This window comes from Juglans microcarpa x Juglans regia, chromosome 8S, assembly GCF_004785595.1.
Source record: "Juglans microcarpa x Juglans regia isolate MS1-56 chromosome 8S, Jm3101_v1.0, whole genome shotgun sequence".
Lineage (NCBI taxonomy): Eukaryota > Viridiplantae > Streptophyta > Magnoliopsida > Fagales > Juglandaceae > Juglans > Juglans microcarpa x Juglans regia.
This window is the reverse complement of record NC_054609.1, coordinates 16,739,992-16,756,815: the sequence shown is the minus strand read 5'-3', so window position 1 is coordinate 16,756,815 and position 16,824 is coordinate 16,739,992. Positions and strand designations below refer to the sequence as shown.

Below are 16,824 nucleotides of genomic sequence, written 5' to 3'. Positions count from 1 at the left end.
TTTGGTAGTCTCATTCTTGATGTGGGCATATATGGTAAAAAAAAGGATTTTCTTAAAATGAAATTTAACACCACGCACGATCCTTCGAAAAAGACTAGAAATAATATAAACTAATATACTTCTTGAATTAACTCTGCTAGAAATAAAGAAAAGTTACACAATAATATTATATTTCAATCACAAACTTCAACCCCTGCTTTATGTGAATATTGTTATTCAAATATGCAGTTACTATAAGCAGTGATGAGATTTGAAGAACTGTATAGACCAGTGAATTGTATAAAAAATTGTCTGTTTTGTCATGCATACCAGAATGTACTAGCATTTCAATTACGAGTTTCTTCTTACTTTATTTAAACAAACTTGTGCATGAAAAATCTTATTGCCTATAAAAGTTCACACCCATATGGGTATGTGGGTGTAAAGGAAATGCTTGAATGAAGTCTAGATTTCGATGCTAGAGCTCAGTAATGATTTCAAAATGGCGATGTTCATATATAAACATTGTTAGATGTGGATAGTGCCACATGGATTCTGGAACATAACTATGGTGATGATACTATTAATTAAATTGGCTACTGGCCAAAAAAGATTTTGCAAATCTCGACTCCCTACACAAGGTTACGTACAAATATAATTTAGCGCAGGAGAATCTCTGCTAGAAGTTTAACTCAATGTGAGATTATATAGTACTTAAAATGCAAAAATGAGATTAGACAAGACTTACCATTAACGTGTGACTAGAATAGCAATTGAGAGATGATCAACGCCCAAAGTTTCCAACCACCAAGATGAATGTTGTGTACCGTAGTGGTGCAGAGGTAGTAAACATGTATAATTTTAGGGAGAATGGAAATAATTGCAATTACTGTTTTTGAAGTAAACATATACAATTTTAGTCGTTGGAATCGGAAATGTATACTTGATTGGTTTATTTGAGCGATTTAAATAGCATATACATGCAGACAAATATGTATAAATTTAATGCAAATAATAAAAATATCATAAGTCATATGTCATGTCTATCAGGTACATACACATTGCTCATATATCAAGAATTGACTTCGTGAGCCGTTTTGATCTGCAACGAAATATTCTGGTTCTCTAATATTTGCATAAGTTTAAATTGTTTCAAACTCGATCTGCACCGAAAACAAATTTATAGCCAATTAGTGTAACAATTTAAAAATGACATATATTGTGATTCTTGAACAAATGTAAATATATATTTATATATATGTCAATATGCATGCATGTTGGTATTAATTGACTACAAAATATATTATTTTTAAAGAGTTTGTTATAAATAAGAATTAAACACTGTAGGGATCTCCAAAATCTGGAATGTACCACGTCCAAGGGTTGTAATTTTTCCAGTTGAGAGCAAGGCAGCACAAAATAACACACATCAATTATAGCGTAATATATTGATCACGCATAATAATGTGAAATTATATAGTACTTAAAATTCAAACAGTAGATTAGACGAGATTTAGAATTATTGTGTGAGTAGAGTAGCAGTTGAGGGATGATCAATGTCCAAAGTTCCCAACCACCAAGATGAATGATGTGTGTTGAAGTGGTGCAGAGGTAGTAAACAAGTATAATTTTAGGGAGGAGGAAAATAATTGCAGTCACTTTTTTTTTGAAGTAAACATGTACAATTTTAGTCGCTGGAATCGGAAATGTGTACTTGATTGGTTTATGTGAGTGATTTAAATGGCACATAGATTTAGACAAATATTTATAAATTTAATGCAAACATTGAAAATATCATAAGTCATATTCCGTGTCTATCAGGTACATACCCCATGGCCCATATATCAAGAATTGACTTCGTGAGCCATTTTAATATGCAACTAAATATTCTGGTTCTCTAATATCTGTATAAGTTTAAATTGCCTCAAACTCGATTTGCACCGAAGATAAATTTATAGCAAAGTATAACAATTTAAAAATGACATGTATTGTGATTTTTGAACAAATGTAAACATATATATATATATATATATATATGTCAATATTTTTAAAGAGTTTGTTAATAAATAAGAATTAAACACAATATGGCTCCCCAAAATTTGGAATGTAGCACGTCTAAGGGTCGTAATTTGCCCAGTTGAGAGGAAGGCAGCACAAAATAACAAACACATCAATTATAGCGTAATATATTGATCAACCATTATATTGTGAGATTATATAATACTTAAAATGCAAACAGTGAATTAAAGAGACTTACCATTAACGAGTGAGTAGAGTAGCAGTCGAGGGATGATCAATGCCCAAAGTTCCCAACCATTAAGATGAATATTGTGTACCGTAGTGGTGCATATGTAATAAACATGTATAATTTTAAGGCGGAGGGAAAAAATTGCATTCACTTTTTATTTTTTGAAATAAACATGTACAATTTTTGTCGTTGGAATCGGAAATGTGTACATGATTGGTTTATGTGAGCGATTTAAATGGCATATAGATCTAGACAAATATGTATAAATTTAATGCAAAGATTGAAAATATCAGAAGTCATATGCCATGTCTATTAGGTACATACCCATTGCCCATATATCAAGAATTGACTTCGTTAGCCATTTTGATCTGTAACAAAATCTTCTAGTTCTCTAATATCTGCATAAGTTTAAATTTCCTCAAACTTGATCTGCACTGAAAACAAATTTATAGCCAATTAGTGTAACAATTTAAAAATGACATATATTGTGATTTTTGAACAAATGTAAACATATATTTATATGTATGTCAATATGCATGCATATTGGTAATAATTGGCTACAAAACATATTATTTTTAAAGAGTTTGTTAATAACTGAGAATTAAACACTATAGGGATCTCCAAAATCTGGAATATACCACGTCCAAGGAATGGAATTTTCCCAGTTGAGAGGAAGGCAGAACAAAATAACATACACATCAATTATAGCATAATATATTGATTAACCATAATAATGTGAGATTATATTGTACCTAAAATGTAAAAAGTAGATTAGACGAGACTTACCATTAATGTGTGACTAGAGTAGCAATTAATGGATGATCAACGCCTAAAGATCCCAACCACCAAAATGAATGTTGTATATCGTAGTGGTGTATAGGTAGTAAACAACTATAATTTTAGGGATGAGAGAAATAATTGCAGTCACTTTTTTTTGAAGTAAACATGTACAATTTTAGTCGCTGGAGTTGAAAATATGTACTTGATTAGTTTATGTGAGCGATTTAAATGTCATATAAATCAAGACAAATATATATAAATTTAATGCAAAGATTGAAAATATCATAAGTCATATGTCGTGTCTATCAGGTACATACACATTGCCCATATATCAAGACTTGACATCGTGAACCATTTTGATCTGCAACTATTTATTTTGGTTCTCTAATATCTGCATAACTTTAAATTTCCTCAAACTCGATCTGCACTGAAAACAAATTTATAGTCAATTAATGTAACAATTTAAAAATGACATATATTGTGATTTTTTAATAAATGTAAACATATATTTATATATATGTCAATATGCATGCATGTTGGTAATAATTGGCTACAAAACATATTATTTTTAAAGAGATTGGTAATAAATAAGAATTAAACATTATAGGGGTCGCCAAAATTTAGAATGTAGTACGTCCAATGGTAGTAATTTGTCAAGTTGAGAGCAAGGCAGCACAAAATAACATACACATCAATTATAGCTTAATATATTAATCAAGCATTATATTGTGAGATTATATAGTACTTAAAATGCAAACAATAGATTAGACGAGACTTACCATTAACGAGTGAGTAGAGTAACAGTTGAGAGATGATCAATGCCCAAAGTTTCCAACCACCAAGATGAATGTTGTGTACCGTAGTGGTGCATACGTAACAAATATGTATAATTTTAGGACGGAGAGAAATAATTGCATTCACTTTTTTTTTTGAAGTACACATGTACAATATTTGTCGTTGTAATCGGAAATGTGTATATGATTGGTTTATTTGAGCGATTTAAATGGCATATAGATCTAGACAAATATGTATAAATTTAATGCAAAGATTGAAAATATCTTAAGTTATATGTCGTGTCTATCAGGTACATACCAATTGCCCATATATCAAGAATTGACTTCGTGAGCCGTTTTGATCTGCAACTAAATATTCTTGTTCACTAATATCTGCACAAGTTTAAATTCCCTCAAACTCGATCTACACCGAAAACAAATTTGTAACCAATTAGTGTTACAATTTACAAATGACTTATATTGTGATTTTTGAACAAATGTAAACATATATTTATATATATGTCAATATGCATCCATGTTGGTAATAATTGGCTACAAAATATATTATTTTTAAAGAGTTTGTTAATAAAAAAGAATTAAACACTATAGGGGTCTCTAAAATTTGGAATGTAGCACGTCCATTGGTCGTAATTTGCCAAGTTGAGAGCAAGGCAGCACAAAATAACATACACATTAATTATAGCGTAATACATTGATCAAGCATAATAATGTGAGATTATATAGTACTTAAAATGCAAACAATAGATGGACAAGACTTACTATTAACGTGTGAGTAGAGTAGCAATTGAGGGATGATGAATGCCCAAAGTTTCCAACCACTAAGATGATTGCTGTGTACTGTAGTAGTGCAGAGGTAGTAAACAAGTATAATTTTAGGGAAGGGAAAATAATTGCAGTCACTTTCTTTTTGAAGTAAACATTTACTATTTTAATCGTTGGAATCGGAAATGTGTACATAATTAGTTTATGTGAGCGATTTAAATGGCCTATAGTTCCAGACAAATATGTATAAATTTAATTCAAAGATTGAAAATATCAAAAGTCATATGTCGTGTCTATTAAGTATATATCAATTGCCCATATATCAAGAATTGACATCGTGAGCCATTTTGATTTGTAAATAAATATTCTGGTTCTTTAATATCTGCATAAGTTTAAATTGCCTAAAACTCAATCTGCATCGAAATCAAATTTATAACCAATTAGTGTAACAATTTAAAAATGACATATATTATGATTTTTTAACAAATGTAAACATATATTTATATATATGTCAATATGCATGCATGTTGGTAATAATTGATTATAAAACATATTATTTTTAAAGAGTTTGTTAATAAATAAAAATTAAACACTATAGGGTTCTCCAAAATCTGGAATGTAGCACGTCCAATGGTCGTAATTTGTCAAGTTGAGAGCAAGGCAGCATAAAATAGCATACACATTAATTATAACGTAATATATTGATCAAACATAATGATGTAAGATTATATAGTACTTAAAATGCAAACAGTAGATTAGACGAGACTTACCATTAACGTGTGAGTAGAGTAGCAATTGAGGGATGATCAATGCCCAAAGTTCCCAACCACCAAGATGAATGCTGTGTACTGTAGTGGTGCAGAGGTAGTAAACAAGTATAATTTTAAGGAGGAGGGAAATAATTACAGTTACTTTTTTTTGAAGTAAACGTACAATTTTTGTTGTTGAAATCGAAAATATGTACATGATTGGTTTATGTGAACGATTTAAATGCCATATAGATCCAGACAAATATGTATAAATTTAATGCAAAAATTGAAAATATCATAAGTCATATGTTGTGTCTATCAGGTACATATCTATTGCCCATATATCAAGAATTGACATCGTGAACCAATTTGATCTGCAACTAAATCTTCTGGTTCTCTAATATCTGTATAAGTTTGAATTACCTTAAACTCGATCTGCACCGAAAACAAATTTATAGCAAAATATAACAATTTAAAAATGACATATATTGTGATTTTTGAACAAATGTAAACATATATTTATATATATGTCAATATGCATGCATGTTGGCAATAATTGGCTACAAAACATATTATTTTTAAAGTGTTTATTAATAAATAAGAATTGAACACTATAGGGGTCTCCAAAATCTAGAAGGTAGCACGTCCAAAGGACGTAATTTGCCTAGTTGAGAGGAAGGCAGCACAAAATAACATACACATCAATTATAGCGTAATATATTGATCAAGCATAATGATGTGAGATTATATAGTACTTAAAATGCAAACATTAGATTAGACAAGACTTACCATTGACGTGTAAGTAGAGTAGCAGTTGAGGGTTGATCAATGCCTAAAGTTCCCAACCACCAAGATGAATGCTGTATACTGTAGTGGTGCAGAGGTAGTAAACAAGTATAATTTTAGAGAGGAGGGAAATAATTACAGTCACTTTTTTTTGAAGTAAACATGTTCAATTTTAGTCGCTGGAATCCAAAATTTGTAGTTGATTGGTTTATGTGAGCGATTTAAATGGCATATAGATCTAGACAAATATGTATAAATTTAATGCAACCATTGAAAATATCATAAGTCATATGCCGTGTCTATCAATTACATACCCATTGCCCATATATCAAGGATTGAATTCATGAGCCATTTTGATATGAAACTAAATATTTTGGTTCTCTAATATCTGTATATTTTTAAATTGCCTCAAACTCGATCTGCATCAAAGACAAATTTATAGCAAAGTATAACAATTTAAAAATGACATATATTGTGAGTTTTGAACAAATGTAAACATATATGTACATATATATCAATATGCATGCATGTTGGCAATAATTGGCTACAAACATATTATTGTCAAGAGCCATCACTTTGACAAGTTAGACGGCATTTCTAGCATTTGGCAAGAGTATTAAATCATTCTACAGTATAAACACACTTAACTCAGCTTGGTTAAGTTGCTACATTACTCCTATAGGGGCTGGTCATGTCGTGGTGCAGAAGAAAAGAAAGAAAAACACAAAATCATCATACACAAGCAAACGGGTTCAATGGCGGTTTCCTTGGGCAGATTTTGGTTTTGTACTTTCTTTGGCTGAAAAGAATAAGTCCAAAGCTCATGATAACCATGAGAGTCTCTTGAAGATTGGGTAGTTAAGGAGGTGATGTGAGGTGGTGGCTCAGCCAAGGTCAAATGAGTTGTTGAATCTCAACCAAATCAGTTTGCAACCAACTAGCTTCCTAGGACCATAATGCAAAGATTGGTCTTGGTTCAAAGGGGTGTCATGAGATGTTTAAGGACCATAATGCCCTTGAGAAAAAGGTACAAGAAGATTGGGCTTATGGGCAAAATAGTCCATGCATTTAAACGGCACACATGTGTGCCAATTAGTGCAGTTTTGAGGTTTGATATGTCATTTCCTCTAATGACATGTATGGAGGTTTATCTAACGTTTTAGTATAATCTAAGAGTTATGTAATTGAGTAATATAGTAAAAAAATTTTAGATCAAAATGTTAAAAAAAATTATGAAAGAAAATTAAGTTTCAAAATATAGTTTAAAAGATCACTAATCTTGGATAAGTTGATTAAGGATCTTAACCAATTTTAAAACTTAATAGGTACTTAGGGTATGACATGGGCTTAAGGAAACCCATGGTATGGTGCATTGGGCTTTCAATTTGAAGAGTGAAATAAAACAAAACAAGGCTTTGGGCCTTGTGGGCTTAAAATGGTCATGAGTGTGGGTCAAAGGCTCATAGATTTTTGGGCTTGAATGAATGTGAGCCTTGTTTCTAGAGTTTGAAGGATTAAAAGAGACCTCAAGATCTATTAAGATAGGGCTTGAGAGGCTTACCTAGATATAATTGGGTAATGGGTCAAATCTATACCATGTTTGCCCAAAAGACCTTATGCCTTCTTTATACTTGGGCCAAGGCTATCTTACCAAGTCTTGCACACCTATGAGGCTTGTTTTAGGCTTTTAAGGATTGACCCATAAATGTCTTAAAGTTCTAAAGGTCTTAATAAGATTACTAATGGGTTTGATTCTCTAATCCTTTATGCTTAATAAGTTGGGCCTAATACTTTCACTCTTACTAAGTTAGGCCAATGACCTTATGTCCTTTTCATTGAGCCTATTTTCTAGTGTCCTCCGAAATAGACTTAAAACTTTATATTTCTTAAGTTGGGCCTAAGACTTTTTAACATCTTAACTTTAGCTCATCACATCCTTAGTGCATTAGAGTCCTAAAATCTTATTGTCTCTCCTAAGTCTTTATACCCAAAAAGCTTGGGCCCTTAGTAAACCACTCTTTGGGTCTTCTCCAATTCCATCAAATATTTAACCTAAATTGGTTAGCTCATTAATGTGCCAACCATCCAATATGCCATGTGTCATTCCCTTATGGGCCTTTTGACTTCTTATCCTCAAAATTAATAAAGCACTAAAGATTATCCAAAATAATATTGCTAAACCAATCAATCTCCAAATATTTCATTTTTCCTCAAAAATCAATATTACATTAGAATCTTCTAAAAATTCTTCTAAACCCAAAGTATACGGCCTTTTTGCCAACTCAAGTATCCAAAATTATTCTTATTCTGGTATAGCTCAACTCTTAATTAATTAGGATTAAGGTTACTAAGGTCAAGGCCTAAGGAGCTTTTTAGGCGGGGTGTTATACAATCTCATCAAATATCTTAATCCTAACTGAACTAACCCCAGTCTTGTCACCATAGCGACTATTTGAGCCGCTAATTGTTAAGACAATATCTAAACTGTTAGACTTTTCATCAGCAACGCTAACATCATTAGATGAACTAGTGCCTTCCTCTTTGTTTTTCAGTTTAGGACACGCATTTTTGTAATGACCAAATTTATTACAGTAATCATATTTAACATCTTTCTTGTTAAATTTCGATTGTGAACTGCATTTGGATTTATCACTGTTCTTCTCTAAACTTCTCTCACTGGATCTACCCCTGCTAGAGGAACCCTTAATAAAAAAACCACTGGCTTGATTTTTCATCCCCTTCAAATTCAATTTAGTTCTCAATTCTTTAGAATTCAAAGCAGATTTCACATTTGCTAAGGAAATAGTATCTCTACCATACAACATTAAATTCACGAAGTTATAAAATGATATAGGCAACTAACGCAGAACAATTAAGGCTTGATCATCTTCTTCAAGCTTAATGTTAATATTCCTCAAATCCATAATAATTTTATTGAATTCATCTAAGTGTTCAGAGATAGGAGTACCTTCCTTCATTTTGAGCCTGTATAATCGTTACTTCAGATACAAACGGTTGGTGAGAGATTTCTTCATATACAAACTCTCAAGTTTAGCCCAAAGACCAGTAGCGGTCTCCTCATCAACAACCTCCCTCAAAACTCCATTTGATAATGACAACAAAATGGCACTGTGTGTCTTCTCTTCATCTTCTTTTGCCGGTGCAGGAGAATCATCAAATACCTTGCCGTCCGATACCTTTGATAAACCTTGTTGTCGCAACAAGGCCTTCATCTTGATGTGCCATAAACTAAAACTGTTATGACCGTTGAATTTCTCCACTTCAAACTTTGCCATAGCTATCCCTCAAGACTTCGCACGGAGCCTGACTATCTAATACCAGTTTGTTGGGATAAACCATTATCAAAGGCTGGTTTGAAATAAATAATAGCAAAAGTAAACAAAAGAAATAACGAAAATCACACATAATACATCAAGATTTAAGTGGTTCAGTTCAATGTGAGCCTACGTCCACTGGTGGGGTTGGTCTCAATGAGTTTATTATCAACAAAGATGGAGTACAAGAGATTAATTACAAAATCCTCTTCCCAAAGTGGTCAATACACTCTTGGAAATATCATAAGAGGACCACACTCTCTCTATACAAGTTTCAGCAGCCTCAAAAGGTAAGTAAGTAATAAATGAATGTTGAAACATTCATATTTATACTGAAACGGCACGAATCCTAAATTATGAACATTTGCTTGAGTGAAGTGTCAGCGAACATTAGGATTTTCCATCCCATTCGAGCTGAGTGTCGAGCAAACTCTCTGATTGCCATACCGCTTGAGCTGAGTGTCGAGAAACTGATGAGTGAACTCTCGGGTTGCCATACAGTTCAAGCTGAGTGTCGAGTGGGTGTCGAGTGAACTCTCGGATTGTGTCCAGATCGAGCTCACTGTCGAGCAATTGATGACTGAACTCTCTGGGTGAGGCTTTGCTCTAGCGGTAGAGACACCGCTCGAGCAAACAATCTGTAGATGCACTTTTTTAACATGATTCAATCCACCTCTCAACATTTATTATGCTTTTGATTTTGTTTTCATGTTTTTAAATTATTGAAACTACAAATGAACTCTTTTCTTTTTCTTTCTAATCAAGCATGCATAATATCAAGGTGAAACCTTTCCCTTATCAATATACAAAATAAATCTAGGTAGAATATTTAGGAGTATGCACTAAAGGAGAGATTAGTCGCGGCCCATTGTGCCAATGAGTATGCATATAAATTTTGAGATCAATGAATTTTCTGAAACAAATTTTTGGCAATTGGAGGAGTGATGGTTAAGTGGAAATCTAGGTTAAGTGGAAATCTAGGACTTCTGGTTTAGGTGGAAATGTAGCTTATATTGAATGTAAGGTGATGTTAGTGTATGCATGAAGACTTTATTAATTTATTGAGCAAAAGTGGCTCTAAAAAAAAATTATTTAACAGAAGTTAAGTGATGAAATTGTTTTTTAAACTAAGAAAAATAATATTTGCCTAAAAAGAGTATACTAGATATAAGTTTTAAATAGACAAGTCCTATACAAGCCTTGTGTAAAATAATAAGTCTCACTAATAAATAATATTTTTTTTTTATACTTTTCTAAGGTGGGGTCTACTTTTTTACAAAGGCTTGCATGAGACTTGTCTATTTGGAACTTGTACAAATCATTTCTTACCTAAAAAAGGAACGAGAAATTCATTATTACCTTTAGAAATCTTAAAATAAATTAATTTAATTGATGATTTTTAGGAGAAAATACATATTACAACTTTGCATTGTCACCAATTTTTTAATATATGCCTCAAATCTTCAAAACTAACAGTTTTCATCCCAAACTATCGCCTTTTTGCAATTTGCACCAATCAATTTAGATTTGACCACTAAGATTAATGAAAATCATTACACTTCGACATAATATTGAGGGTTAAATCATTATATGCAAAAAAGTTAATATATTGAATTGAAAAATTGCAAATTGACAATGTGAATAATTTAGGACATAAGTTTTTTTTTGAAAAAAAAAAAAGGGATGAACTTACTTTCTCTTTAGTTTTTGACATGCGTAATGTTGTCATCCTTTCCATGTGGTGGTCCGACCATTCATCTTTATATTAAAAATATTTTAAAATAGTAAATAATATTAAAAATAATGAAATAGTTTGAGTTAAGATATTTTATTAATTTTAAGAAATGAGAAAAAAAAATTAAATTTGAGAATATATGAAAATATCTTAAAAGAGTTATATTCTAAAACAAGACTTAAGTTGCGTTTGGTTACCAAACTCACCTCAACTCATCATTATAATTTTTTCAAATTTCAATACAAAATATAATAAACAATTCAATTTTTTCAAATTTCAAAATAATAATAATATTAAAAAATAATATTCTAATAATATTTTATCATCACAACTCAACTCAACTCAACTCACTTCAACATCCACATACACCCTTAATAGTTAAAATGTTCAACATCTTTGTTAATTAGAATATAATTATTCGATACATTTAAGACAAAGTTTAGAATTTTAAGGTACGTGAATTTTACGCTTTTTTTTTTTTTTTAAAGAAAAGGTGAAATTCATCAATAAAGTATGAATTATTTTATATAAATATTAAATTTATACACTTTTTTTTTTTTTAAAATAGATTGCCGAAGAAATTAGATGGTATAAATAATTGTTCATTAAATATAGAGGACAAGATTTTTAAAAATTTTTAACCCTGAGAAATTTGATTAAAAATTCTTGATCTTGGCATAGATTGAAGTACCCGTCGATCAAACTGAAATTAACCGACTCAGACCGTGAATTTGTCCGGACAAAATCAGGTTTTATGTTGTATTTACACGTTGAATTAAATTGAATTGAATTGAATTAAAAATTAAAAATTAAATAAAATATTATTTTTAATATTATTATTATTTTAAAATTAAAAAAATTAAATTATTTATTATATTTTATGTTAAAATTTTAAAAAATTATTACTACCGATTAAAATAAATTAAAATGAGTTGAGATAATACGAAAAACGTACCGTAAATTTCTGTTCATGGCTTCTCATCTTCACTTTCCATGGAATTCGATTCTCTCAGCAATGGTGCTCGCGAATGTCTCAAAGGCAAAAGTAACTCGCAATAATAATCCGGTGCATCAGGTCCACGCTCAGTATCGTACTCTCCCCCATTACTGACCGCATGACTCACCTCAGTATCACAGGTGGCATAAATTTGACGGTGATCGACGCGAAGTCCATCGAAACTGAAACTTCTCGCCCGTACCGAGAAATTCAATTCGAGAAGATTCACCAATTTTCCATAACTTTGCAGAGATCGCGAGACAGAAGCCAACGACGCACAGAATGGACGCGGAAAAGTTGGAAGAGCTGAAGCAATTTGTGAGCCAGTGCAAATCGAACCCTTCACTTCTCCACGACCCTTCTCTCGGCTTCTTCAAGTCCTATCTCCAAGGGTATTGTATTTCATATACCATGTGCTAGTGTTAATTTACACTGTTAATCTTCGTTCGATTCACCTGGGGTTTTGTGTTTTTTCTTTTTGGTTTGGCGTTTGAAGCCTGGGAGCTCGGATTCCGGTACAACCCAAAACGGTGAGCACCGATTTTCCACAGATTGTTTCTTTATAGTATGAAGATAAACATTCTATGAGTACTGTTAATGGGGACTGTAGTAGAAGGAGTAGGTAAATTGTAGTAGTATTCGTTTGATCAATCATGTGAGGGAAGTGATACTTTTTCAATCAATACAAGTAGGAAAACCCAATTAGACTATAGTCTCTGGATGATTTTAATCCAAGCAATTGGATGTTCTGATTCGAGTACATATTCCATGACAATCAATGGAATTAATTTAGCACTTCAAATCTTTTTGTAGTTCATTTTGCTTGCTATTGTGATATTGATGGTCTAATTATGAAAACATGTGCAGGAAAAGGGTGGTGATAAAATGCCAGACACTAAGGAACATTTTGATGCCAAAAATACATATAATTCAACTGAGGATAATGATGACATTGTTGAGTCTGATATTGAGTTGGATGTTACTGATGTTGTGGAGCCTGATGATGATACTCCACAAAAGGTGGGTGGCATAAAAGCTTGGTGCGGATGTTTCCTCCTCTTATTTTTCCCATTTTTTCTTGCGTTTGTATTCTCTCTCTCTCTCTAAACTTGTAGATTTGTGCATTATTAATGGCAGATGGGAAACCCTTCAGTTGAAGTTACGGAAGAGAACCGGGAAGCTGCACAAGTAGCAAAATCAAAAGCTATGGATGCTCTCTCTGAAGGCATGGCATTGTTTCTTATGATTGAACTTTTGAATTCAATGTTCTTTGCTTTTGTTTTGTGACCCTTTTTTTGTCTATTGATGACATTTTATATTTCAGGTAAGCTGGATGAAGCCATAGATCATCTAACAGAAGCAATTGTGCTGAACCCAACATCAGCAATATTATATTCAACAAGAGGTATTTTCTTAAATGAAATTGGATTTACTCTGGTTACCTCCTTTGCCCTATTTTTCCAGCCTTGTCTCATCATTGTTTCATTCTCTTGGAAACTTGACATTCATATTTTCAGCTAGTGTCTTTGTCAAATTGAGCAAACCGAATGCTGCAATCCGTGATGCTGATACAGCTTTGGAGGTTGGTTAATGACCCTTCCGATACGTCTCTGCCTTTGCAGACTGTGCAAGATGTTCCACTTAAAATTAGAAAGAGAAATGCTTGGGGTCCCCATTTTGGGTCCCGAGCATTTCTACCAATACCCTTTTTTTCCTTTTTCTTTTTACTTAGTGATTAAGTAAGTGTTTTTTGATGTTGTGAATTTTTTTAAATGTTTAAGAATATAAAAAAAATGCATGAAAAAAAAGATAAAAAATAAAAAGAGGCATATAGCCTTCTCGGTAGGCAGTGTCAGGAGCCACTATCAGTTGCTCTAGCACTGCCCAATTAGAAATGAACTAATGACGCATCTGAGTTTGTAATTTACCATGTACAACACAGTAAGATGCCCTACAGACCTATGATTATTTGTTCTGAAGAGCCATACTTGTCTTTTCTAGATCAACCCTGACTCGGCAAAAGGATATAAAGTACGAGGAATGGCAAGGGCCACGTTGGGCCGGTGGGAAGAGGCAGCAAAAGATCTGCATATAGCGTCAAAGTTGGACTATGATGAGGAGATTGGTTTGGTTCTTAAAAAGGTAAAAAATGTCTTCATTTTATAGGAGACGTCACCAACACAATTGTTGCTTGATAATTTATTTATCTTTTAGGTCGAACCAAATGCCCGGCGAATTGAAGAGCATCGCAGAAAATATGAACGCTTGCGCAAAGACAGGGAACTTAAAAAGGCTGAACGTGAGAGGCAACGGCAGCAAGCTCAAGCACAGGTAGTTGGTTTACTATCATTTTTTTTCCATTTAGATTTCCTTTTGTGTGTGTTAAAAGATATTAATGAGATACTCAAGAGTTTCTGTAAGCAACATATGGTTGGCAAATTTTATTTTGAAATAAAACTTTACCATATCTAAAAATATTATATTGATGATTTCTTCTTTGGTGGAGTTGATGTGGGTTGTTAGTTCATCTATATCCTTCATCTTATTAATCAGGTTGATGGTGGACCTGGCTAACTCTATGATTAGGTGCACTGGCAATGTTGGTATTGATTAGATGACATGATTATGAATGAAGCCTTCACCAGGCCATGAATCAGAGGCGTAGTATCACAATTTGTTTCTTTCCCCCCCCACACCCCCCCCCCCCCTTTTTTTTTTTTTACTTTTTCATGTTTCAAGGGGTTTAAAGAGATGGTTAGGGTTTGGGGTTGTCCTATCGAGGTTAGGAGTCCCGAGGAATTGAACAATCACTCCCCTGTTTATAAGCTCACTTGCTGAATGCGCCTATGCCAGAGATTGATAACCTTGATTCTGGATCTTATTGCTCTCTTCAATTTGTGCAGGATCAAGATGCATTGTCTGCTTTAAAGGAAGGTAAGCTATTCATTTTCTTTTCCATTTAAACAAGTCTTCAAGTTTATGCAGGATTGAATACTTGTCTGCTTTCCCTCAGCGTTTATGCATTCATTTGTCATATGAAGGCCCTGACAATGACAACCATTTTCTTAAAACTATAATCTCATCCTAATTTTACTATTTGCTTTGGTTACAAGCACAGACTCCTCTCACCCACCCACCCGCACAGGTCTGCGAAGTTTAACTAAGTTGATGTTTGACAACAAGTTTTTGAGAATTTTCTTAATCCAAAAATGTTTACACCAAAACAACCTCAAAAATAATTTTCATCAAAACATCTTACCTCGATTTCAGGAATGAACAAAACTAAAATAACATTTACAATTTTTTAAGTAAATAACATTTTAAAAAACTGAAAATTTTATTCCCAAACAGCAGACTCCACCTATTCAAACTCCAATAAAAATATCTGTAAAAAACTTTCTCAATTTGAACATATTTTTAATAGGTCCCTCCACTTTCACAAAATCCCATAAAAAGCTCTGTAAAAGTTTTCTCAAAATTTCCAAAACAACATGCAACTAAACATCCCTTGAGAGCTTTATCGATAAGCTTGTGTACGGGGACATACAGTGCATTAGCTTATCCGTGTCAATTGAGTTGGAGAAACTGGAGCAAATAAAAATACTTGAGCTTTATCAATAAACTTATGTTTACAGTGACATACAGTGCATGAGTTTATCCATTCAATTGAGTTGGAGAAAGTGGAGCAACTCAAAACAGCTGGAAAAAAAATGTTTGGAGGCCTCTGTCCTATTGAGCAACTGTACAGGGATAAATTTCGTAATCTAAACTTGATATATGTGCATGGAGCTAAAGTTTTTGACTATATTGTTTGGAGAGGTGTCTGATCCCCTTTATTACCACTGCCAGTACATCAAAACCGACTTGAGGCATGAAGTCATGTGATTTTGTTTGGACACTTTTTTCCTTTCGGCCATTGATATGCAAAAAGAGTAACATCTAATTGTGCGTTTATTTTCTGTAGATTATCTTATCATGCTATTGATTTACAACAGGGGAAGTTATTGGTATTCACTCTGTAAGTGAACTGGAAAAAAAGACTGATGCTGCTTCAAAGACATCTCGCCTAGCAATCCTGTACTTCACTGCAACATGGTGTGGTCCCTGCCGTTTCATTTCACCCCTTTACACAAGCTTAGCTGGGAAGTACCCAAAAGTTGTTTTCTTGAAAGTTGACATAGATGAGGCCAGGGACGTGGCTTCACGCTGGAATATTAGCAGCGTTCCGACCTTTTTTTTCATAAAAAATGGAAAGGAGGTGGACCAGGTTGTTGGGGCTGACAAAAATGCTCTTGAAAAGAAGATTGCACAGCATGCAAGCAAGATGTGAGAGCCAAATTGATGAAATAAGGAAGCCAGTATTTCTTCTCGTCTTCTGAATACTGTGCCTTTTTCTATAATGTCGCTCATGAAAGATGTGTCTGATGATGGTACTGGTTTCTGGTAAATGACTTGCTGAATTGTGTTGCTTGGGTTATAGCAATAAGAGATTAATTTATGTTTTCGGTGACTACAATCCTGCTTTTCTATTTAAAAAGTGGGCACCTATAGTCTTCTGGTGCTTCATAAAATAACGTAGCCAATAACCATAGGTTTACTAGTAAAGATAGCTTTGAAAAGGTGACTCCACCATGGTGACACTATATTGTTGTATTATTG

The 16,824-nt window shown here is 32.9% G+C and overlaps 1 protein-coding gene across 1 annotated transcript; it reads left to right on the top strand.

Annotated features, from left to right (window-relative positions):
• The first annotated feature begins 12,311 nt into the window (after positions 1-12,311).
• LOC121244588 (TPR repeat-containing thioredoxin TDX) lies at positions 12,312-16,681 on the top strand. The gene is made up of 10 exons (XM_041142729.1): positions 12,312-12,557; positions 12,662-12,695; positions 13,033-13,185; positions 13,303-13,390; positions 13,490-13,570; positions 13,683-13,747; positions 14,167-14,307; positions 14,380-14,496; positions 15,069-15,099; positions 16,161-16,681. The coding sequence occupies exons 1-10, from the start codon at positions 12,448-12,450 to the stop codon at positions 16,493-16,495; spliced, it is 1,155 nt and encodes a 384-aa protein (XP_040998663.1). The 5' UTR covers positions 12,312-12,447; the 3' UTR covers positions 16,496-16,681.
• Positions 16,682-16,824: the final 143 nt, after the last annotated feature.

Bases quoted from the DNA above. Each gene is read 5' to 3' on its own strand.
- LOC121244588 (XM_041142729.1), top strand. From the start codon at position 12,448: ATGGACGCGGAAAAGTTGGAAGAGCTGAAGCAATTTGTGAGCCAGTGC. The intron at 14,497-15,068 runs GTAGTTGGTTTA...CAATTTGTGCAG, and splicing joins GGCAGCAAGCTCAAGCACAG to GATCAAGATGCATTGTCTGC. The intron at 15,100-16,160 runs GTAAGCTATTCA...GATTTACAACAG, and splicing joins ATTGTCTGCTTTAAAGGAAG to GGGAAGTTATTGGTATTCAC.